Source organism: Leucoraja erinacea, chromosome 18, assembly GCF_028641065.1.
Source record: "Leucoraja erinacea ecotype New England chromosome 18, Leri_hhj_1, whole genome shotgun sequence".
Taxonomy (NCBI): Eukaryota; Metazoa; Chordata; class Chondrichthyes; order Rajiformes; family Rajidae; genus Leucoraja; species Leucoraja erinaceus.
Window position 1 is genome coordinate 11826351 of NC_073394.1, and position 19792 is coordinate 11846142.

Consider the following 19792-nt stretch of genomic DNA (forward strand, 5'->3'; position numbering starts at 1 on the left):
GGTCGAGAGCAGATTTACAGAGAAAGTGAAATACTGCAGCGGGACTGCTTTCTGTGTGGAATCTGCAAAATGTTGTTGCCAAAGGGTTAATATTGAACATTTCAAACCTAAAGCTTATATAATAAAAAGTTGATAAAAAGCAGCAATGTTGACAACGTACTCTAGCTGGTTACAATTGAATTACAACTATTTCTCTATGTTTTTTTCATATTCAGCTTAAATGGCAGGTTTTACCTTGGTTAAATGCATGCTGACCTCACACTAATTTAGCTGCTCCCTAAGTGAATGCATCACTGTGGAGTAGACCTTAAACTATTCTTCCACAATGCAAATAAAGGCAAAACTCAAAACAAATTCAAAGAATAATTTTATTTCCAAAGTCCCTTTCATGACCTCAAAGCATTTCATACAAAGAGGCATGTTCTGAAGTGTGGTTATTATTGTCATTGATTGATGCAAAGCTAGCTCCACTGAGATTAAAAATAAATACTATCTTGTCCACTATGTTATCATTGGTTTCCAGGTAAACCTCCTGCTTTCTTTCAAGATCTTTTATGATATATTATATTCATCTAAGAGACTGGAAGACAGGATTTAAGGACAGGGTTTATGCTTGATCTTCCTCACGAGGGCTTGTATAAATTGAACACTCAGTCTCTTTCCCAGCGTAGAGGATTCCAAGACTAGGGGGCATTGGCTTGAGGTGAGAGGGCAAAGATTTAAGAAGGACCTCAGGGGCAATCTCTTCATTCAGAGGGTACTCTGTTTCTGGAAAGGATTGCCAGAGGAAGCTAAAGAAGTGGTTACAACTATGACTTTTAGAAGACATTCAGTCTGACATATGGATATGAAGAGTTTAGAGTGATAAAGGCCATATGGATCTTGCCCAGAAAGCTAACTTGGTCGGCATGGACAAGGTGGGCCGTAAGACCTGTTTCGGTGTAATGCAGCTCTACAAGAGCTGTAGAAGAGTCATACAGTTCTATGATGAAAGTCCCAAGATCCTGCAAAAATCATGCAACACCCTGCTTTTGTGCTTGCATCATTTGGGTGGGATTTGCATTCGCTCATCATGATTAAAGCAAACCCACAAGATCTTGATACCATTGGCAGAGATTCCACCCCATCCCTTCACGCCTGCCTATCCTTCATGAAGTAATTAACAAAGGTGGCTAAAAAAAGCAGATGGTCATGTTTACTTGAGAAAGAAAATAGATCAAGAGAGAAGCTCATCCCAAACGTTTCTGGATAGGGAAATAGAGCTATAGGATTGTACAGCATGCCGATCAAGTTGACATATTGGCTAGTCCCATTTGTCTGCATTTTGCCCATAGCCCTCTAAATCCTCCTCATATAGCAACCAAAAAGACAAAGTGCTCTTTAAACTTACTGATAATCTGTGGAACTTCCTTTCCTTTTCCTGTTGAAGTCCATCCCTCCTGTGCCCAAGGAGCATGATATCAATCCTGTTGGATCGGTCGAGATAAAATCATTTATTGTTGAGGATATGTCCATATTTTGGTCTGCCATTGGATAATCTGAAACATTTCCAAGTATAATTAATGTTTAATTAATCTGATCACATTTATGTATTGATTTCTACCCCAACATCCACCAATAGACTGCACACAAACACACTCCTGATACCCAGCCTCGCTTACAACAATCAAGCAGGTTCCATCTGTTCCATCTCCTGCAAAGGTGAATGATGAAAATCGGTTCAGCACAAACTCATAGTCCAAAGCCATCTCCAGGCAATACCTAACTGCAGAAACAAGGGACTGCGGATGCTGATTTACACAAAAGGGCACAAAGCTCTGGAGTAACTCGATGCGTCAGGCAGCATACAGAGAAGCTGCCTAACTTGCTGAAATGTGGTGCGAAATGTGCATTTCCGACAATGCTTCAGAGAAGATGTAAAACAAACAGGTGAATTGATCATGGGGAACAAGGATATGGCGGACCAATTGAATAACTACTTTGGTTCCGTCTTCACTAAGGAAGACATAAATAATCTGCCGGAAATAGCAGGGGACCGCGGGGGTCAAAGGAGATGGAGGAACTGAGTGAAATCCAGGTTAGTCGGGAAGTGGTGTTGGGTAAATCAAATGGAATAAAGGCCGATAAATCCCCAGGGCCAGATAGGCTGCATCCCAGAGTACTTAAGGAAATAGCTCCAGAAATAGTGGATGCATTAGTGATAATTTTTCAAAACTCTTTAGATTCTGGAGTAGTTCCTGAGGATTGGAGGGTAGCTAATGTAACCCCACTTTTTAAAAAGGGAGGGAGAGAGAAAACGGGGAATTACAGACCAGTTAGTCTAACATCGGTAGTGGGGAAACTGCTAGTCAGTTATTAAAGATGGGATAGCAGCACATTTGGAAAGTGGTGAAATCATTGGACAAAGTCAGCATGGATTTACGAAAGGTAAATCATGTCTGACGAATCTTATAGAATTTTTCGAGGATGTAATTAGTAGAGTGGATAGGGGAGAACCAGTGGATGTGTTGTTTCTGGACTTTCAGAAGGCTTTCGACAAGGTCCCACATAAGAGATTAGTATACAAACACACGGTATTGGGGGTTCAGAATTGATGTGGATAGAGAACTGGCTGGCAAACGGGAAGCAAAGAGTAGGAGTAAACGGGTCCTTTTCACAATGGCAGGCAGTGACTAGTGGGGTACCGCAAGGCTCAGTGCTGGGACCCCAGCTATTTACAATATATATTAATGATTTGGACGAGGGAATTGAATGCAACATCTCCAAGTTTGCGGATGACACTAAGCTGGGGGGCAGTGTTAGCTGTGAGGAGGATGCTAGGAGGCTGCAAGGTGACTTAGATAGGCTGGGTGAGTGGGCAAATGTATGGCAGATGCAGTATAATGTGGATAAATGTGAGGTTATCCGCTTTGGTGGCAAAAACAGGAAAGTAGACTATTATCTAAATGGTGGCTGATTAGGAAAAGGGGAGATGCAACGAGACCTGGGTGTCATGGTACACCAGTCATTGAAAGTAGGCATGCAGGTGCAGCAGGCAGTGAAGAAAGCGAATGGTATGTTCGCATTCATAGCAAAATGATTTGAGTATAGGAGCAGGGAGGTTCTACTGCAGTTGTACAGGGTCTTGGTGAGACCACACCTGGAGTATTGCGTACAGTTTTGGTCTCCAAATCGAAGGAAGGACATTATTGCCATAGAGGGAGTGCAGAGAAGGCTCACCAGACTGATCCCTGGGATGTCAGGACTTTCATATGAAGAAAGACTGGATAGACTCACTAGAATTTAGGAGATTGAGGGGGGATCTTATAGAAACTTATAAAATTCTTAAGGGGTTGGGCAGGCTAGATGCAGGAAGATTGTTCCCGATGTTGGGGAAGTCCAGGACAAGGGGTCACAGCTTAAGGATAAGGGGGAAATCCTTTAAGACCGAGATGAAAAAAACATTTTTCACACAGAGAGTGGTGAATCTCTGGAACTCTCTGCCACAGAGGGTAGTTGAGGCCAGTTCATTGGCTATATTTAAGAGGGAGTTAGATGTGGCCCTTGTTGCTAAAGGGATCGGGGGGTAGGGAGAGAAGGCAGATGCGGGATACCGAGTTGGATGATCAGCCATGATCATATTGAATGGCGGTGCAGGCTCGAAGGGCCGAATGGCCTACTCCTGCACCTATTTTCTATGTATCTATGTATCTAAAAGCACACACAAACAAAAACCCAGACAAACTATGGAAGAATGGGCTGAATGGTTAGCTCGGTACTGGTTAAATAGTATGATTCTAGTTAGGCATCATCTTTGGAGGAAGTGGACAGACATTGCTTCAGGTTGACTGAAGACTGAAGGAGGGGCCCGACCCACAAAATTGTCTTTCCTTTGCCTCCAAAGACCTATTCGGTTTCTCCAGCATCTTGTATTTTACTCAAGATTCCAGCACCTGCAGTTTCTTGTTGCTCCATGATTCTGGTGTTCAGCTAGTTTTCAGAAAAAATTTCCAATTAATTCGCATGAAGATATTATCATCGTTTCTTCCCTTCCTTCTATGCCCGCCTTAGAGGGTGGAATGACACACTTGCTTTCCTATAGCATCTTTCACAAGCTCAGAATCTCTCAAAGTATTCTGCAGCCAATTAAGCCATTTCATGAAAAAAAAATGTTACTGTTGAAACGTGGTTGCAAATGTATACTCAGCAAGCTCTAGCAAAGGTGTTTGATTTCTAACAGCAAGCGTTGTTTACTTCTTCAGTTTATTTGTATTTAATCAAGGCAAGTGATACAGGCAATACATTAAACGGTGACCTGCATTACTACAGATGCTGGAACTACAGATGCTGGAATCTTGAGCAAACACGAAGTGCTGAGGGAACACAGCAGGTCAGGCAGCATTTATAGTGGGAATGGACAGATGACGTTTCGGGTCGGGATCCTTCTCCGTACTGAAACGCCATCCGTCTAATCCCTTCGTAGATGCTGCCTGATGCCCTGAGTTCTGTCAGCACTTTGTTTTTAAACATTAAAATATTAAATGAATACTGCCACATTTCCTTTCCCCAGGTATACTCAATTTTGTTCCTATCTTCTAATCCAGATTCTCTTGAAAAGAAGCAAATGATTTTAACTGTTTTGACAATGTTCACATGGTGAGCAGCGAATGCAATAAATTGCATTGGAAATGCAAGTGAATTGCTGCTTCACTTTGAAGGTGCATTTGGGCTCCTAGATATAGGACAAAGGTTGCATTTGCTGCAGTTGCACAGCAAGCTGCTGCAAGACAACATTCCCTTTGTTTTCACTGCTCCTCCTCTTCAATATAAAACATGCTAACTTTACACTGTATGTATTTAAAAAAACAATTGCCCCAAAACATTAACCTAATTTCTCTCTCTACAGATGCAGCCTGACTGGTTGAGGATTTCCAACCTTTTCTATTTTTTATTAAGGAAGCCAGGTTTCTTTCCAAAAGAGCATCCGTGAAATAGCTCTTCCACTCTCAACAACGATCTGATAGGGTTTCAGTGATTTTTTACAACAGAACTTGTATTCCCAAACTACCATACTTGGACATCAGGACTATTTGCCTACACCACTGGATTACTGGTCTAGTGACAATAAACCTCAAGACTAATCTATATGTGATTGAAGGACAAAACCTTCTTACAGCACCAAGCAACCATAGGCGACAATCCTAGTCTGAAGAAGGGCCAGACCCGAAATGTCACCCATCCATGTTTTCCAGCGATGTCGTCTGAAGGGTCTCAACCCAAAACATTCCTTTTCTCTAGGGATGCTGCTTACTCCAACTTTTTGTGCCTAGTTTCTGTGAAACTAGCTTTTGCAGTTCCTTCCTACACATGTTGTCTGACCATGTTACTCCAGTAATTGTTGTCTTTTATCAGTGAGGATTTTGCATTTCCTCAAGGCAGCATGAGCACATCCTTGAATCATTTCCTCTGTCCACCTGGAATCACTTCCCATGACTTGCAAAGCTTAGAAGAAATTGGTTTAAATGTGGTGTCGAGCATGCAAATTACTTGGTTTGCCCAATGTAGCCAAACGAGTATATAAAGGGCCTCAACATGGAGATGTTGGCCCGAGAGAAGATACTGTCATCAGCTCGCTTATCATTCCTGTGAACTTAGAAGATTTTGCGGAGACAGCTTTGGTAGCTTTAAGTACGGCTGTAGCGTATCTATTAAAAGCTCCAACTTAAGCTGCTTGCATCTAAAATAGACACTGCTTATTTCACAACATATTTAGGAAGAATCAAGGAAAGAAAAAAAAATTAGCCAGTTGTCACAGCCAAACCTGTTGCCAAGATACATTTGGGGCCATTTGAACAAATGCCATCTAGGCCACTTCCTCATTAACTTCCCTTGTGAAATCTGAGCATTTGCCATGTGCACTGCTTGGAAACACTGCAGTTTATGTTAAATGTCACTCACCTTCCAGGTCAGCAACTCAACCAGTCTGCAAAGCAACAAAACTCTTCTGTCAATTTGAAATGTGCCAATGAGAATTCACATAGCAAATCTTGTTTTTGCATCTCTCCACAGTCAGATACAGCCTTAGATAATTGCGTGGTTGAACGAGAGTCTTTGCCAAAAACACAAATCAGGGTCAAACCATAAAGTAGGTCAGATGAATCAGCTTCACAGGAAGGAAGTGGTATCACCACACAGCCACTGCTGAGTTAACTCTTGATAAGGCAATAGCTTTTAACAGACAAGCTTGTGTTCAGCTTCTTCCCCACAGCCATCAGGCTATTAAACACAACAAATAAGCTATGAGCTCTGAACAGCAATAGACTATTATTATTTGTTATTTGCACTATATACAATAGGGACGGGTTACACCTTAACTGGAGGGGGACCGACATTCTGGCAGGCAGGTTTGCTAGGGCTACACGTGTGGGTTTAAACTAAATAGTGGGGGGGGGGGGGCTCGAGAAGGGACAACAGAGGAAGGTCAGGGCCAATTGCGAGCGGTTTGAGGGGGGAAGTGAATACGGAGGTCAAAGTGCTGTATATGAATGCGCGAAGTATAACCAAAGTATAAGGAATAAAGTGGACAAGCCTGAGGCTCAGTTAGAAACTGGCAAAGTACGATGTTGTGGGAAGTACTGAGACGTGGCTGCAAGAGGGCCAGGGTTGGGAACTGAATATTCAAGGGTATACTTCCTATTGAAAAGACAGACAGGTGGGCAGAGGGGGTCGGGTTGCTCTGTTGGTGAGGAATGAAATTCAGTCCCTTGCAAGGGATGACATTGAAACAGGAGGTGTGGAGTTAGTATGGATAGAACTAAGGAATTTTAAGAGTAAAAAGACCCAATGGAACTAATCTACAGGCCCCCAAACAGTAGCCTGGACATAGGGCGCAAGTTGAACCAGGAGTTCAAATTGTCATGTAGCAAAAGTAATGCTGTGGTTGTTATGGGAGATTTCAACATGCAGGTAGACTGGGAAAATCAGGTTGGTACTGGACCCCAAGAAAGGGACTTTGTAGGGTGCCTTCGTGATGGATTCTTGGAACAGCTTGTATTGGAGCAAACCAGGGAGAAGGCAATTCTGGTTAGTGTTATGTAATGAACTGGATTTGTTAAAGGACCTCGAGGTTAATGAGCCATTAAGAGGTAGTGACCAATTGGAGAGGGAGAAGAGTATATCGGAGGTGTCAGTGTAACAGTTGAATAAAGGGGACTATGGGGCCATAAGGGAGGAGCTGGCCAAAGTTGACTGGCAGAGATATAACAATGAAACAAAATGGCAGGTATTTCTAGGAATAATACAGAAGGTGCAGGATCAGTTCATTCCTGGTGGAAGGTGAGGACAAGGGGGACTCTGCCCTTGTTACGAGTGGGGGGATGGGGAGTGAGAGCAGAGTCATGGGGTATAGAAGAGACCCTGGTGAGAGCCTCATCTATAGTTGAAAAGGGGAACCCCATTCCCTAAAGAATGAGGACATCTCTGATGCCCTGGTTTGGAACACCTCATCCTGGGTGCAGATGCGGCATAGACGGAGGAATTGGAGTAGGGGATAGAGGAAGCAGGATGGGAAGAAGTGTAGTCCAGATAGCCATGGGAGTCAGTGGGTTTATGGTCGATGTCGGTCAGCAGTCACCTGCGATGGAGATAGTGAGGTCCAGATGTTACCTGCGATGGAGATAGTGAGTGCTAGAAACGGTAGGGGAGATGTCGGTAGGGAGATGAATTTAAGTGCCGGATGGAAGTTAGTGGTGAAATGGATGAAGTCAGTGAGTTCTGCATGGGTGCAAGAGGTAGCCCCAACGCAGTCATCGATGTAGCGGAGGTAGAGTTTGGGGACTCAAGGATTGTTCGACGTACCCTACTGGGGCCCATGTACGTGCTATGCCTTGGATTTGGAGGAAATGGGAGGGGTCAAATGAAAAGTTGTTGAGGGTAAGGACCAACTCCGCAAGGTGGAGGAGAGTATCGGTAGACAGGGATTGGTTGGTTCTGCAGTCGAGGAAGAAACAGAGGGCTTTAAGACCCTCCTAGTGGGGGATGGAGGTGTAGAGTGACTGGACATCCATGGTGAAGATGAGGGAATGGGGGCCTGGAAAACGAAAGTTATGGAGGAGATGAAGAGCATGTGAGGTGTCTTGGACATAGGTAGGGAGGAATTTAACCAGAAGGGGGATAGGATGGAGTCGAGGTATGTAGAAATAAGTTCAGTGGGACACGAACAAGCAGAAACAATGGGTCTGCCAGGACAGTCAGGTTTGTGGATGTTGGGGAGAAGGTAAAATTGGGATGTGCGGGGCTGGGAAACGATGAGGTTGGAGGCTTGGGAGGACAGGGAGCCGAAAGTGATGAAGTTTGAGATAATGGCCTAGTGCTCGTCTGTGGGGTCATGGTTCAAGGATAAGTAGGAAGAGGTGTCTGAGAGTTGGCGCCTGGCCTCAGTCTTGTAGAGATCAACTCGTCGTCTCCGCTTCCTTTCTTCTCCCTGCTTCCCCACCTCCTCATCAGTCTGAAGAAGGGTCTCGACCCGAAATGTGACCTATTCCTTCGCTCCATAGATGCTGCCTCACCCGCTGAGTTTCTCCGGCATTTTTGTCTACCTTCGATTTTTCCAGTATCTGCAGTCCCGTCTTAAACAACTGTTCAATATTGGCCAAAGAACTTTATAAGCAATGATTAAATATATTTTACTTACAAATTCAGAAGCAAATTAGCTCATTGTTAGCTCACGCAAACAACAGTGTGACAATCGTTTGGTAAAATATTGTATGTCACAAAGTTTCTTCCCTAAAAGAGACTCCATCCCTGACTTTTCGCATCTTACTGTCTTTTGGAGATAGAACTGTTTCAGACCTCTTGTGTGCACCTTCATCGAGACTGCCTATATCCACCCATGCGCATCACTCAACTCCACCTCTGCACCACTGCAGCCAGGACTCTCATAGCTGACTTTGTTTCCATCAGAATTAACTATTCCAATGGGTGCCTGACTGGTATCCTCTGTTCTACCTTCTGTGAACTTCATCTAAAAGCACTACTGGGTAAATAGCAGAATCTATTAGATCCATATCAAAATCCATAGATTGGTACAGTAAAGTAAATATTTAATAAAAACTGAGCAGCATCATCTTAAATAGGAGCCATGGAGCACCTCAAGTTGGCCTGGGCATCTACAGGGCATCTAGAACATGATAAACCAGTTACTACCATTTCCCCACTTGTAGAACTCTTCACTTTCATTAGTGATATCAGAACATCTCAAAGTCTTTTGCAGCCACTTACATGTTTTTGAAGTTAGTCACCTTATGATGTACAGTAGGAAGTGCAGTAGTCAATTCTGCCTAACAAGCTTCCACAAACAGCTTTAACAATGCAGGCATGGACAACATGAAAGTCTTCTTTATAGGAAGCCTCCATTTCCAACTCTCAACCGTAAGATAGCAACCTATAGTGCAGTATTCTCTTGGTACTGCACTGGAACTGACAATCTGGATAAATATTCATAAGCCTTTGGAGTGCTGCTTGAAATCTCAATCTTCCAACCCGAAAGTGTGATTCTTAACATCACACAGCACGTTCCAAGCGACAATCTAAGTTGGAAGAACTTCCGGATTTGAAAAATATATATTTTTAAGCTTGAGTTTGCATCTTTTATTCCATCTCTCCAACTGCTGAGACATAACTGTCCTCCACTTCATAGTACAGCCAGTTTTGAATCTGAGGGATGTTGATGGGAATGTGTGGAGAATAAAATGGGATCATTGCAAAGTAGTACTCAAGGGTCAGGGCCTGCTTCTCTGCATATGACTAATAAATCTAATAGAACTTGCGGACATTTTAAGTGATGGCTTACTTCTGATATCGTTATCCAAGTACATTTTCTCAGGAAATTGGAAATAAAGCAGAGACTTCAGATGAAACCAAAGGTTGGCATGTTCAGCAGCCCCTTTGTATGTTACGGGAAGTGGAGGGATATGGATCGTGTGCAGGCAAAGGAGATTAGTTTAACTTGGCGTCGTGCTCAGCAGGGACATTGTGGGCTGAAGGGCCTGTTCATGTGTTGTACATTTTACTGTATATCCTGAGAACCTAAGAGGAAATTATGTGGGCTGCAACACTAATGAAGCACAAACATTGTCGAGACCTGATGAATGAAAAGTCTTTCTATAATGTAGGTTCTCAGCAATTGAATCCCATTTTTCCACATAGTGTCTCAGAGTGACACACTTAAAGAACATGGAACTGAGCTTACACAGTCCAGACAAGCAACTACTTGTATTTCATGTGGCACCTTTAATAAGGTGAAACAGCCCACTGGCAGTTCCCAGAAGCATTAACAACATATTTGACTGCAGAAGTGTATGGTGTGACTTCTGTGATTAAACCCATTGACAGAGATGGATTTTAGTTTCCTAAAAAGAGAAGGGACAGAAAGACAACGTTAAAGGCTGAAGATTGAGGGGCAAGGTCATGGAAGAATTATAAAACACAGAAGAGAGTCTTCAGATTGAGGCATTTCTCTCCAGACGGTGTAAGTATTGTTGCTAGGTGAAATGAGTCATTGAGCTACACAGCAGGGAAATAGGTCCTTTGGCCCACCTTGTCCATGCCGGCCAAGTTCGCATATTGGGCTAGTCCTATTTGCCTGAATTTGTCCGAGGGCCCTCTAAACCTTCCCTGTATATATATATATATGTGTCTAAATGTCTTTTATAAGTCATAATTGTATTGATAGGTTAACTGGTTACCGTGCATTACCTTTCATATCTAGGCGGAAAGGAAAGGAGTTGATGGGCATCGGATTGGGACTGATGGGATTGCCCTGCTGGGATCTAGCATGCAACTGATGGGTCATACAGCCTCACTCTGTGCCATTCTAAATAAGCAAGCAAACATCTAAAGGGCAGAAAGATCGGGTGTCCTTATGCCCAATTATCAAAAGACAAGTACGCAGGTTTAGCAAGCAATTAGGAAAACTAACAGAAACATTATTGGGCATTGCTAGGTGAACTGAATACAAAGGTAGGTTAGCTGTGCTTCAGTTATATGGGGTGTGAATGAAACCACACCTGGACTATTGTGCACAGTGTTGGTCTCATTGCTTAAGGAAGGATGTAAATGAATTTAGGAGTTACCAGAAAATGCAGCTGCTTCAAACTTGAGCAAAAAGCAAATTGTTGGAGGAAGTCAGTGTATGTGGAGAGCATATGTGGAGAGAAAGGAAAATTTTTGTTTTGGGTCGGGACCCTTCTTCAGGTTATTCTGCAGGAGGATCCCGACTCAAAATGTCATCTGTCCATTCCCTGGCCAATTGAGTTTCACCAGTAGTTTGTATTTTGTTCATTAATTTAAGTAATTTAGTTGAAAAATTGTTTACTAAGCTAATACCTAAAAGAGACATTTTGTCCTACGAGGCAAGTTTGGACAGGCTTTACCTGCATTGATGGGAGATTAGAAAAGTGGTCTTAACAGAGTAGAAGTGAAGACTATATTTCCTCGTGGGAGAATCTAAAATTGGAGCTCAGTTTAAAAACGAGGAACCACCCCCTCAAAACATGTGGTTACAATAAGTCATGATATAAATGGCAGGGCAGGCTTGATGGGCCAAGTGTCCTATGTACGTTGATATATTATTGGTATTGACTGGTGCCACAAGAAACTGCCGATGTTGAAGTCTTGATCAAAACACAAAGTGCTGGAGAAACTCAGCAGGTCAGACAACTGATATCAGTCTGAAGAAAGATCTCGACTCAAGAGGTCATCTGTCCATTCCCTCCAGTTTATATAGACTGTTGGATGGTGGAAGAGGTGATAAGCTGCTACAATTCAGTTGGTTTCTCAGGAAGGTAAGCATCACAGTACTGCTTTTCACAGCCTTCACCAATGAAGGACAGATTAATCACAGCCTACAGAACCCATGCCCTACTCCCTCTCAATTCATTTCCATTTTTGCCTGACATTTATTAACTAAAAGGTAAATTTCCCATTGTTTACAATGTCAGAAACAGTAACCAAAATAAATTGTCTCATTCGAGTTACAACAAAGCAACGATATTGCCTTATATTTATGTTGCTGCGAGGGAAAGCCTTTATAACCATGGATATATTGCTGTAACATTAGAACCAGAACTGAAAGGTAAAACCTCTGCAAGCCAAGAATCAGGGAATGCAAACAGCCCATAATGTTTAGAATTTAGTGTTAGATTATGATTTACCAATCACAGATATCGATTTGTATTTGGTGTCCTGAGATTTCACTCACATTTCATAAACTTGGCAGTAGGTGTCAGCCTTGGTTCAGAGGAAAGTATTCTTCTTCTGATCATAAGGGTCTGGGTTTAACTCCAGACAACCTATTTGAACAATTAAGCCAGGCATGAATAACCAGTACAGTACCAAGGAAGTGCCATTATTTCACAAGCTGTCTATCTAGGGTCCTCTCTGATTAATTTAAATGGTCTCATGGCAGAAATGGGGTCTCTCCTCGGGTCTTTGGTAACATGTTTCCCTCTACTAACAGCAAAGAAAATGATCAGGTAGTGTACCTAGAACTGAGAGATCCTATTTTGCACAAATCTTCTGCCACACTTCCTTACAGCTTAGCTGTAAAATTAATTCAAACAAAATTAAGCCATGGTGTTCAGAGTTCACATGGTCACGTAATTGCATATACCCAAATGCTAAGGCAGATGTTAGCAGTGCACCCTGTATGCAATGAGAATTAATTTGAAACAGTTATTCAACTGATTTTCACTGCAAAATGGACAAACCACATTCACAAGGGTGTCACGAGGACTGGAGATCTTGAATTACAAGCAGATATTAGATAAGCAGGGGCTTCCTGGAGCATGGGGGGCGGAGAGGTGACCTTATCCCACCCTACAGTACAGGGAAGGCACAGTGGCACAGCGGTAGAGTTGCAGCCTTATAGCGCCAGAGACCCTGGTTCGATCCCGACTGCAGGTGCTGCGTGTACGGAGTTTATACATTCCCCCTGTGATCGCGTGGGTTTCCTCCGGATGCTCCAGTTTCCTCCCACATTCCAAAGACATGCAGTGTTGTAGATTAATCAACTTCTATAAATTGTCCCTAGTGTGGGTAGAACTAATGTACGGGTGATCATTGGTCAGTGCGAACTTGGTGGGCTGAAGGGCCTGTTTCCACACGGTATCTCTAAACAAACTAAACTACAAAATGCAGAATATAATTCTCAGCATTAGACCACAACAGTTCCAGAGGCAAAGTCCAATGTCAGCAATGAGGCAGGTTGTAGAATCGGATTGTACCCTACGTTGCAGAAGGGCCATTCAGAAGTCTGATAACAGAAGGGAAAAAGCTATTCCTGAGTCTGCTGGTGCACACTTTCAAGCCTCTGTATCTTCTGTCCAACAGGAGTGGGGAGAAAGAGGAATGACTGCGGCCTAGGAAAGGTCTTGGATTATGATGCTTTATGCATGACTTGAAGTGTGAGATGGCAGAGTGAAGTGCAGATGGATTCAGCGGTAGGGAGGAGTCGGTATGGCAGAATAGCCTCTGGTATAATAAGTGAGTAGGTGCAAATAGGGAATTTTAACATGAAGACCGAAGACCTGGTTCCTCTAGAGTAATAACCACTGAGATAACAAGTCGTGCATAAAGCTGGGCAAAAAACATGGACCTCTCCCCCCTTGGTTATTACCATTCATTGATACACCGGGGCTTATTTACAGAGGCCAATTAACCTACCAATTCGCACATGTTTGCAATTCGGAACTGGAGCACCCTGGAGAAACCCATATAATCATAGAGAGAACGTGCAAACTCCACACAGGCAGCGCACAAAAATCAGATTTGAATCATGTCTCTGGTATGAATTCAAGTGAATTTATTGTCATTGTCATGTGTTCCTGTATAGGACAATGACATTCTTGCTTTGCTTCAGCACACAGAACATAGTAGGCATTTACTACATAACAGACAAGTGTGTCCATATACCATAATATAAATATATACACACATGAATAAATACTGAGATACAGTTACTCTAGTAGCTGCATTACTGTGATACCAACTGTTCATAAACTCCAACTTTTTACAAAATTACCATTCATGATCAATTAGACGTAAATGACTTTCAAGTGAAATATACCTGCTGCCTAAGGAAGCTAAACACTCAAAAGGTCAAAGGCACAATATTTCAAAAAATACCATCGAGCAGTATGTTGTTTTAAATTCAGACCTGTCAAACATCATACATTTCAGAAAATCACATCTGCCCAACCAAGATTCAGATCTGCAACAATAGCAATGTGTGTTTACATGCTTCCTGAACATCTAACATTAAATGCTAGTTTCATAGAAGTAACTATCAACTAGTTGATATTGAAAACACAAAGCGATACGAGTACAGGTAGACAAAACTTTGCTTAAAGGTCATGATTTCAAATTACATCTCAAGACAGTAGAAAAGCTTACATGAGTAAGCTTAGAGCTTCAACAGCTAAAAGTCTAACCACCAATCGTGGCGTGATAACAATCAAGGATATACAAATGACAAGGATCAAGGATGTTAAGGGATTAAACTTCAAAATGCCACAAAGGGAAGAGAGAGAGGGGGGAAGAGAGAGGAGGAGAGGGAGCGGGAGAGGGAGGGAGGAGGGAAGGAGGAGGGAGAGAAAGGGGGAGAGAGAGAGGGGGGAGAGAGGGAGCGAAAAAACACAATATCTATGATTTGGATCACCACTAGGGCATGTCCATCTGTGCTGTAATGAGAGGAGTCAGGCAGGGTGCACGGAGGGAATGGGAAGAAGGCAAAGTCGTCAACCAGCCCCTTGCAGCGGCGAGGGGTGGAGGCGGGTCAACAACTAGCCTTTTCGGAAGATGCTGAACAGGGTGGGGATGACTGCGTTACGGGAAGGGACGGATGACAATCAAAGGGTGGGGAAGAGGACTGCCAGGGGGTTGGGTTGCGGTGGGTAAAGGATGACAGCTCGAGGGGTGGGTTGAGGGTTCCGATGGCAGTACCAACGTTGTGGAAGCGGGGGGGGGGGGGGGGGGGGGGGGGGGGGGGCTGGAGGGGTAGGTGGAGGGTGGAAAGATGACAGCCCGGTAGTGCGGACGATAGTGCTGGGGGTCGGGGTAAGATGACGACGACAGTGCCAACGTTTGGTGGGAGAGGGGGGGGGGGAGTTAAGAAGAGCCCGGTGGAGGGATGACAGGCTGGTGGAGGGGCAGTGACAGCCTGTGGTGGAGGGGCAGTGACAGTCCGGTGGTGGGTGGGGAGGGGGGTGACAGTCCTGTGGTGGAGGTGCAGTGACAGTCCTGTGGTGGAGGGGGTGACAGCCCGGCGTTGGGGATGACAGGCTGGTGGAGGGGCAGTGACAGCCCGGTGGAGGAGGGTGGCAGTCCTGTGGTGGAGGGGCAGGGACAGTCCTGTGGTGGAGGGGCAGTGACAGGCGTGTGGTGGCGGTGCAGTGGCAGTCCTGTGGTGGAGGGGGTGACAGCCCGGTGGAGGGGGGTGACAGTCCTGTGGTGGAGGTGCAGTGACAGTCCTGTGGTGGAGGGGGTGACAGCCCGGCGTTGGGGATGACAGGCTGGTGGAGGGGCAGTGACAGCCCGGTGGTGGGGGTGACAGCCCGGTGGTCGGAGCCGCGCGGGTGCCGGTCGCCGCGGGCTAAGGGCGATCGGCCGCGCTGCCGCTCGCTCTCGGCGCTTGTCGTGGCGGGGGCTCGCTGCCTGCCTGCCTGCCTCCCTCCCTCCCTCCTGCCCCCCGCTGCACCTTGCTCTGTCGTTGTCGCTGTTCCCCGCCGTCCGCTCGCCCGTCGCTGCCCCTGTCACTGGCGCTATCTCTGCCGCCACCGCGCAGGGTTCCCCTCACCTACTTTCCACTGCTGACGTAACCGCTGACCTGGTTCTGCGCGTGCCACGCCCCGGGACCAATCTCGGACCGCCCTGACCACCAGCCAATCACCGAGTGGCTCTGCGGCCAATCGCAGCCCCCACCTCGTCAGAGGCGCACCAATCACAGGCCAGCCGCCCACCTATCAGAGCGCGAGGGGGGAAGCCGTCCTCTGATACGCCGGTGGGCCGAGACCGAGCGGTGGGCGCATGGGCGCTGGTTGCCGTGGCAACGGGCTGCGGTCCCTGCCTCTTGTCGTGTCGGGAGTTGTGGAGCCGGCGGGTGTGAGGGTAAGGAAGCCGAGGCGCTCCCCCTCTGCGGCGCTCCCTCAGCATCGCCCCTCCCACAGTCGGTGCGGCGCTCCCCCTCTGCGGCGCATCGCCACTTCCACAGTGCGGCGCTCCCTCAGCATCGCCCCTCCCACAGTGCGGCGCTCCTCAGCATCGCCCCTTCCACAGTGCAGCGCCCAGCCTGCCGTTCAGTACCGCTGAGAGGCGCGTACTGTACAGGCTGTTCCTGCACACTCTGCACTTCCTCGCCCTCGGGGACCTGGGATGGAGAGTGTGGCTGTGGCCTGCAACAGGTACTTGAGCCGGTTCACGGACTCAACAGCCACCTGTCACTTCTGCGCGAGAGGTTGCAGTCCCTGTTTGACTATCTGAAGGGACTGTTCCTCAAGTTTTGGTTACATTTTAGCCCCCCACTCCTGATATTTGGGCATCCGGTACAGAGGGGGGAAGGTTGGGAGGGGCAACTGTCTGTCTGCTCCTGGGCCTGGCCAAGATGACCATTTGTGGGTCCAGGCAGCGGGTGGTCGACGGCAGCACAGGGGTTGACTGCTGCCCCTTTTCCGGGTCTTTGTCCGTGCCCCTGGAGAGGGAACACGCGGTGTTCATGGGGACTGGAGGCCTTCCGTGAATGCTGGTCGCTGTGGGAGGTCGAGTGTTTTGTTGATAAAATTGATGTTATATTAATTGGATGATCGTTTGTTTGTAAACTGTTAACATAGGCAGTCTTTGATTGTGTTAATACTATGTTTATTTTTATTTTTTGAAAAAAAAGTATTTGTATAATAAACAAAAATTGTTTTAAAAAGTGCGGCAGCACTCCCTGAGTACTACCCCTCCCACTGTGCGGCGCTTCCTCAGTACTACCCCTCCCACTGTGCGGCTCTCCCTCAGCTCTACCCCTCCTACAGTGTGACGCTCTCAGTACTGTTTCTCTGACCCTGGGGCACTACCCCATGGCCAGTTTACATCAGTTTTCACTGTAGGTCCTGGAAGTAACCCTGGAAATAGTTGTAATTGATCATTTTAAGCAGTACTGTATAGGGACTCGGGAAAATTGGTTACTGAAATCGGTGCTGAGCAAATTGTTGGAACTGGGCTTGCATAAGAATAAGGAGTGTGCGTAGTTATCTGTGATCTTCCACCTCAACTTCATTTCCTATCCTTTCCTCAACTTCCTTGATTCCCTTCAGTATTCAGAAATCATTCCATCTCCATATTTAATGAACCCCATAACTGAGACTCCAAGTGCCCTTTGAAAAAAACATTAAGAAATTTACCATTCCCTGCATTAAGATTTTTTTCTACTTCTCAAATACTAAATGGTCTTCGCCATATTCATGGACTATGACCCCTGCTTAGACTCCTCAGGCAAGAGGACCATTCTCATGGCATCCACCACTTACAATAACTAATTACTAAGAATCAACCAGAGTAAGGCCCACCGTAAATTGGATGAGCAGAACCTCATATTTTGCTTGGGTAGTTTATAACCCAGCGGTATGAACATTAACTTCTCCAATTTCAGGTAGTCCCTGCTTTCTCCCTCTTTCCCCTCCCCTTCCCAGCTCTCCCACAGCCCACTGTCTCCGCCTCTTCCTTTCTTCTCCCCACCCCTCCTCACGCTCACATCAGTCTGAAGAAGGGTCTTGACCCGAAACATTGCCTATTTCCTTCGTTCCATAGATGCTGCCTCACCCCCTGAGTTTCTCCAGCATTTTTGTCGATTAAGAATCAATAAATAAGAATCATTTAAGTTTCAATAAGATCTCTCTTCTTTCTTCTAATCTCAAATGAAAATAGATCTAGCCTGCTCGAACCTACTCATGTCTCTAACCCCAAAATAGATCATGAACAGATAAGAAAGTTGCTATTTTGCTACTTACCACTTCAAACACAGCCATAGTCAGATTTGTTCCTTTAAGACAATACTCACTGTTTGTGTTTTTTGAAAGAGCCATCCCGCACAATACTGTGGTAAAAGGATGTTGTGGATATCTGATTTTAAGTAACTTTCAGAATATCTTTGTAAATGAACTTATCCTAGAACAGTTGGTCTTTTCAGTTAAGATATTGTAAATGTATGGAACCATTTGTCCACACTTAAAATACTGGAAATTGTAGCTATTAAAATGCATTCAATTACCCGCTACCATCTTTGCACTAAAGGGCAAAAGAACCTGAACTACTTTAAGCTCGGCGATTTTCCACCTGGTCCACTTGTACTGAATCTGTTGCATTTAAACTTGCCAGAAAGAAGAGTAGACTGAGAGGGGTGTCTGCGTTTAATACAATTGGATCAGTGAATAGAAGCCCAATGGTTTTGAACGCAGTCTGCAATGCTGAGATTGGACATGTCTGGTTGGTGGTTTCTGATATGCAAAAGAACATGAGAGTTTTAAAAGAGGGGCATAAGATGCAGAATAATGTGAGGTACTTAAGAGAAGAATAAAGGTGTTTGAATAAAATAATAGCGTTAATGATTAATTTACGAGAACTAGTTTGTTATAAATTAAAAGATGCAGCACAGGTAGGTGGAAAACAACTGGAGATTGAGTTTATTTTCACAGAAAATTAGAAAAGTAGGGAAGGCATTCTAGCCATGGTTAGACTACACTAGACTAACCATGGTTTAGCAGAACTAGAATGTGCAGTTTTTGTGCTGATATTATACAAAAGGTATAGAAGCATGGGACCAGAAATGTGAGGGGAAAACATGAGCTCTTTAAAGAAAGGCATTGACAGAATGGATAGAAAGAGAATGTTTTCTCTTGTGGGGAATACATAACTGGAGTTCATTAATATAAAAATATAACTAAACATCCAGTAAGGCATTAAAGGGGAGACACCAACATGGATAGAAAATTGGTTGAATGGCAGAAGGCAAAGAGTGGGAATAAAGGAGACTTTTTTTCGTTGGCTGCCAGAGACTAGTGGTGTTCCACAAGGAAGTGCGGAATGTGATGGGGATCTTTATGCTTGGTAGGGTTTGAGAGAGTAGAAGCTGTTTACCACAGTTACAACAAAGCTGTTTAAACTTGTAGAATGGGGCCCAGTAATAAATCTGGTAATTAATATATGGGAAACATCTTTATCCAGAGGATAATATAAGAATGATTTTCACAAGTAGTTGAGATGACAAGCAAAGATACATTTATGGGGAAGTTTGTGAAAGGAAAAGACAATTACACTGATGAAGAGGCGTGAGGAGAGGCTTTTACGCAGCTTGGAATATTGAGTCAAATTACTTGTTTACAGTGCTGTAAATATTTAACACATTCAGGTGTACAAAACGAAGGTGTGAAGCATAACCTGAAAGATTGTTTGAGTGAAGATTCATGAGTACAAACATAAATTCCAGAGCTCTGTAAGTAATCTCAACACAGATTAATTAAGAACTCCATTGACAGGAAGATCTAAACTTGGTTTGATTGTTTGACCCCCTCTAATATTACACGTGATTATGTTGAAGTAAAAGCATATGGCCTGTGTTACATTTGTTAAAGGGGTTTGGATGCCAAGATTGTGAAGGACACTATGTGAGTGCTTGTTCTCCTATCGTTCAGGATTATGTGCCAAGTCTCGGTCTCTACTCTCTGTACACCCATGACTGTGTGGGCCAAGTACAGCACCAACTTGATCTTTAAGTTCA

General features: G+C 44.6%; 2 protein-coding genes across 9 annotated transcripts in view; one reads left to right on the top strand and one right to left on the bottom strand.

The window, feature by feature from the left end:
* LOC129705646 (basic helix-loop-helix ARNT-like protein 1) overlaps positions 1 to 15858 on the bottom strand; it is a 60863-nt gene extending 45005 nt beyond the window's left edge. The window contains exons 1-2 of one of the 2 annotated variants that reach the window (XM_055649306.1): positions 15734 to 15858; positions 1391 to 1538 (exon numbers count right to left, since the gene is read on the bottom strand). In XM_055649306.1, coding sequence (XP_055505281.1) covers positions 1391 to 1530 — 140 coding nt within the window. In that variant the 5' untranslated portion in view covers positions 1531 to 1538; positions 15734 to 15858. Of the gene's footprint in view, positions 1 to 1390; positions 1539 to 5937; positions 6181 to 15733 lie in introns of those variants that run through there. The other variant, XM_055649305.1, reaches the window with a different exon arrangement.
* Positions 15859 to 16023: 165 nt separating this feature from the next.
* The window catches only part of si:ch211-266k8.4 (carabin), an 89055-nt gene continuing 85286 nt past the window's right edge, over positions 16024 to 19792 (top strand). For 5 of the 7 annotated variants that reach the window (XM_055649314.1, XM_055649316.1, XM_055649320.1 and 2 more), the window contains exon 1: positions 16024 to 16143. The gene's annotated coding sequence lies outside the window, so the exon portion shown is untranslated. The remainder of the gene's footprint in view (positions 16144 to 19792) is intronic. The other 2 variants (XM_055649319.1, XM_055649317.1) reach the window with 2 other exon arrangements.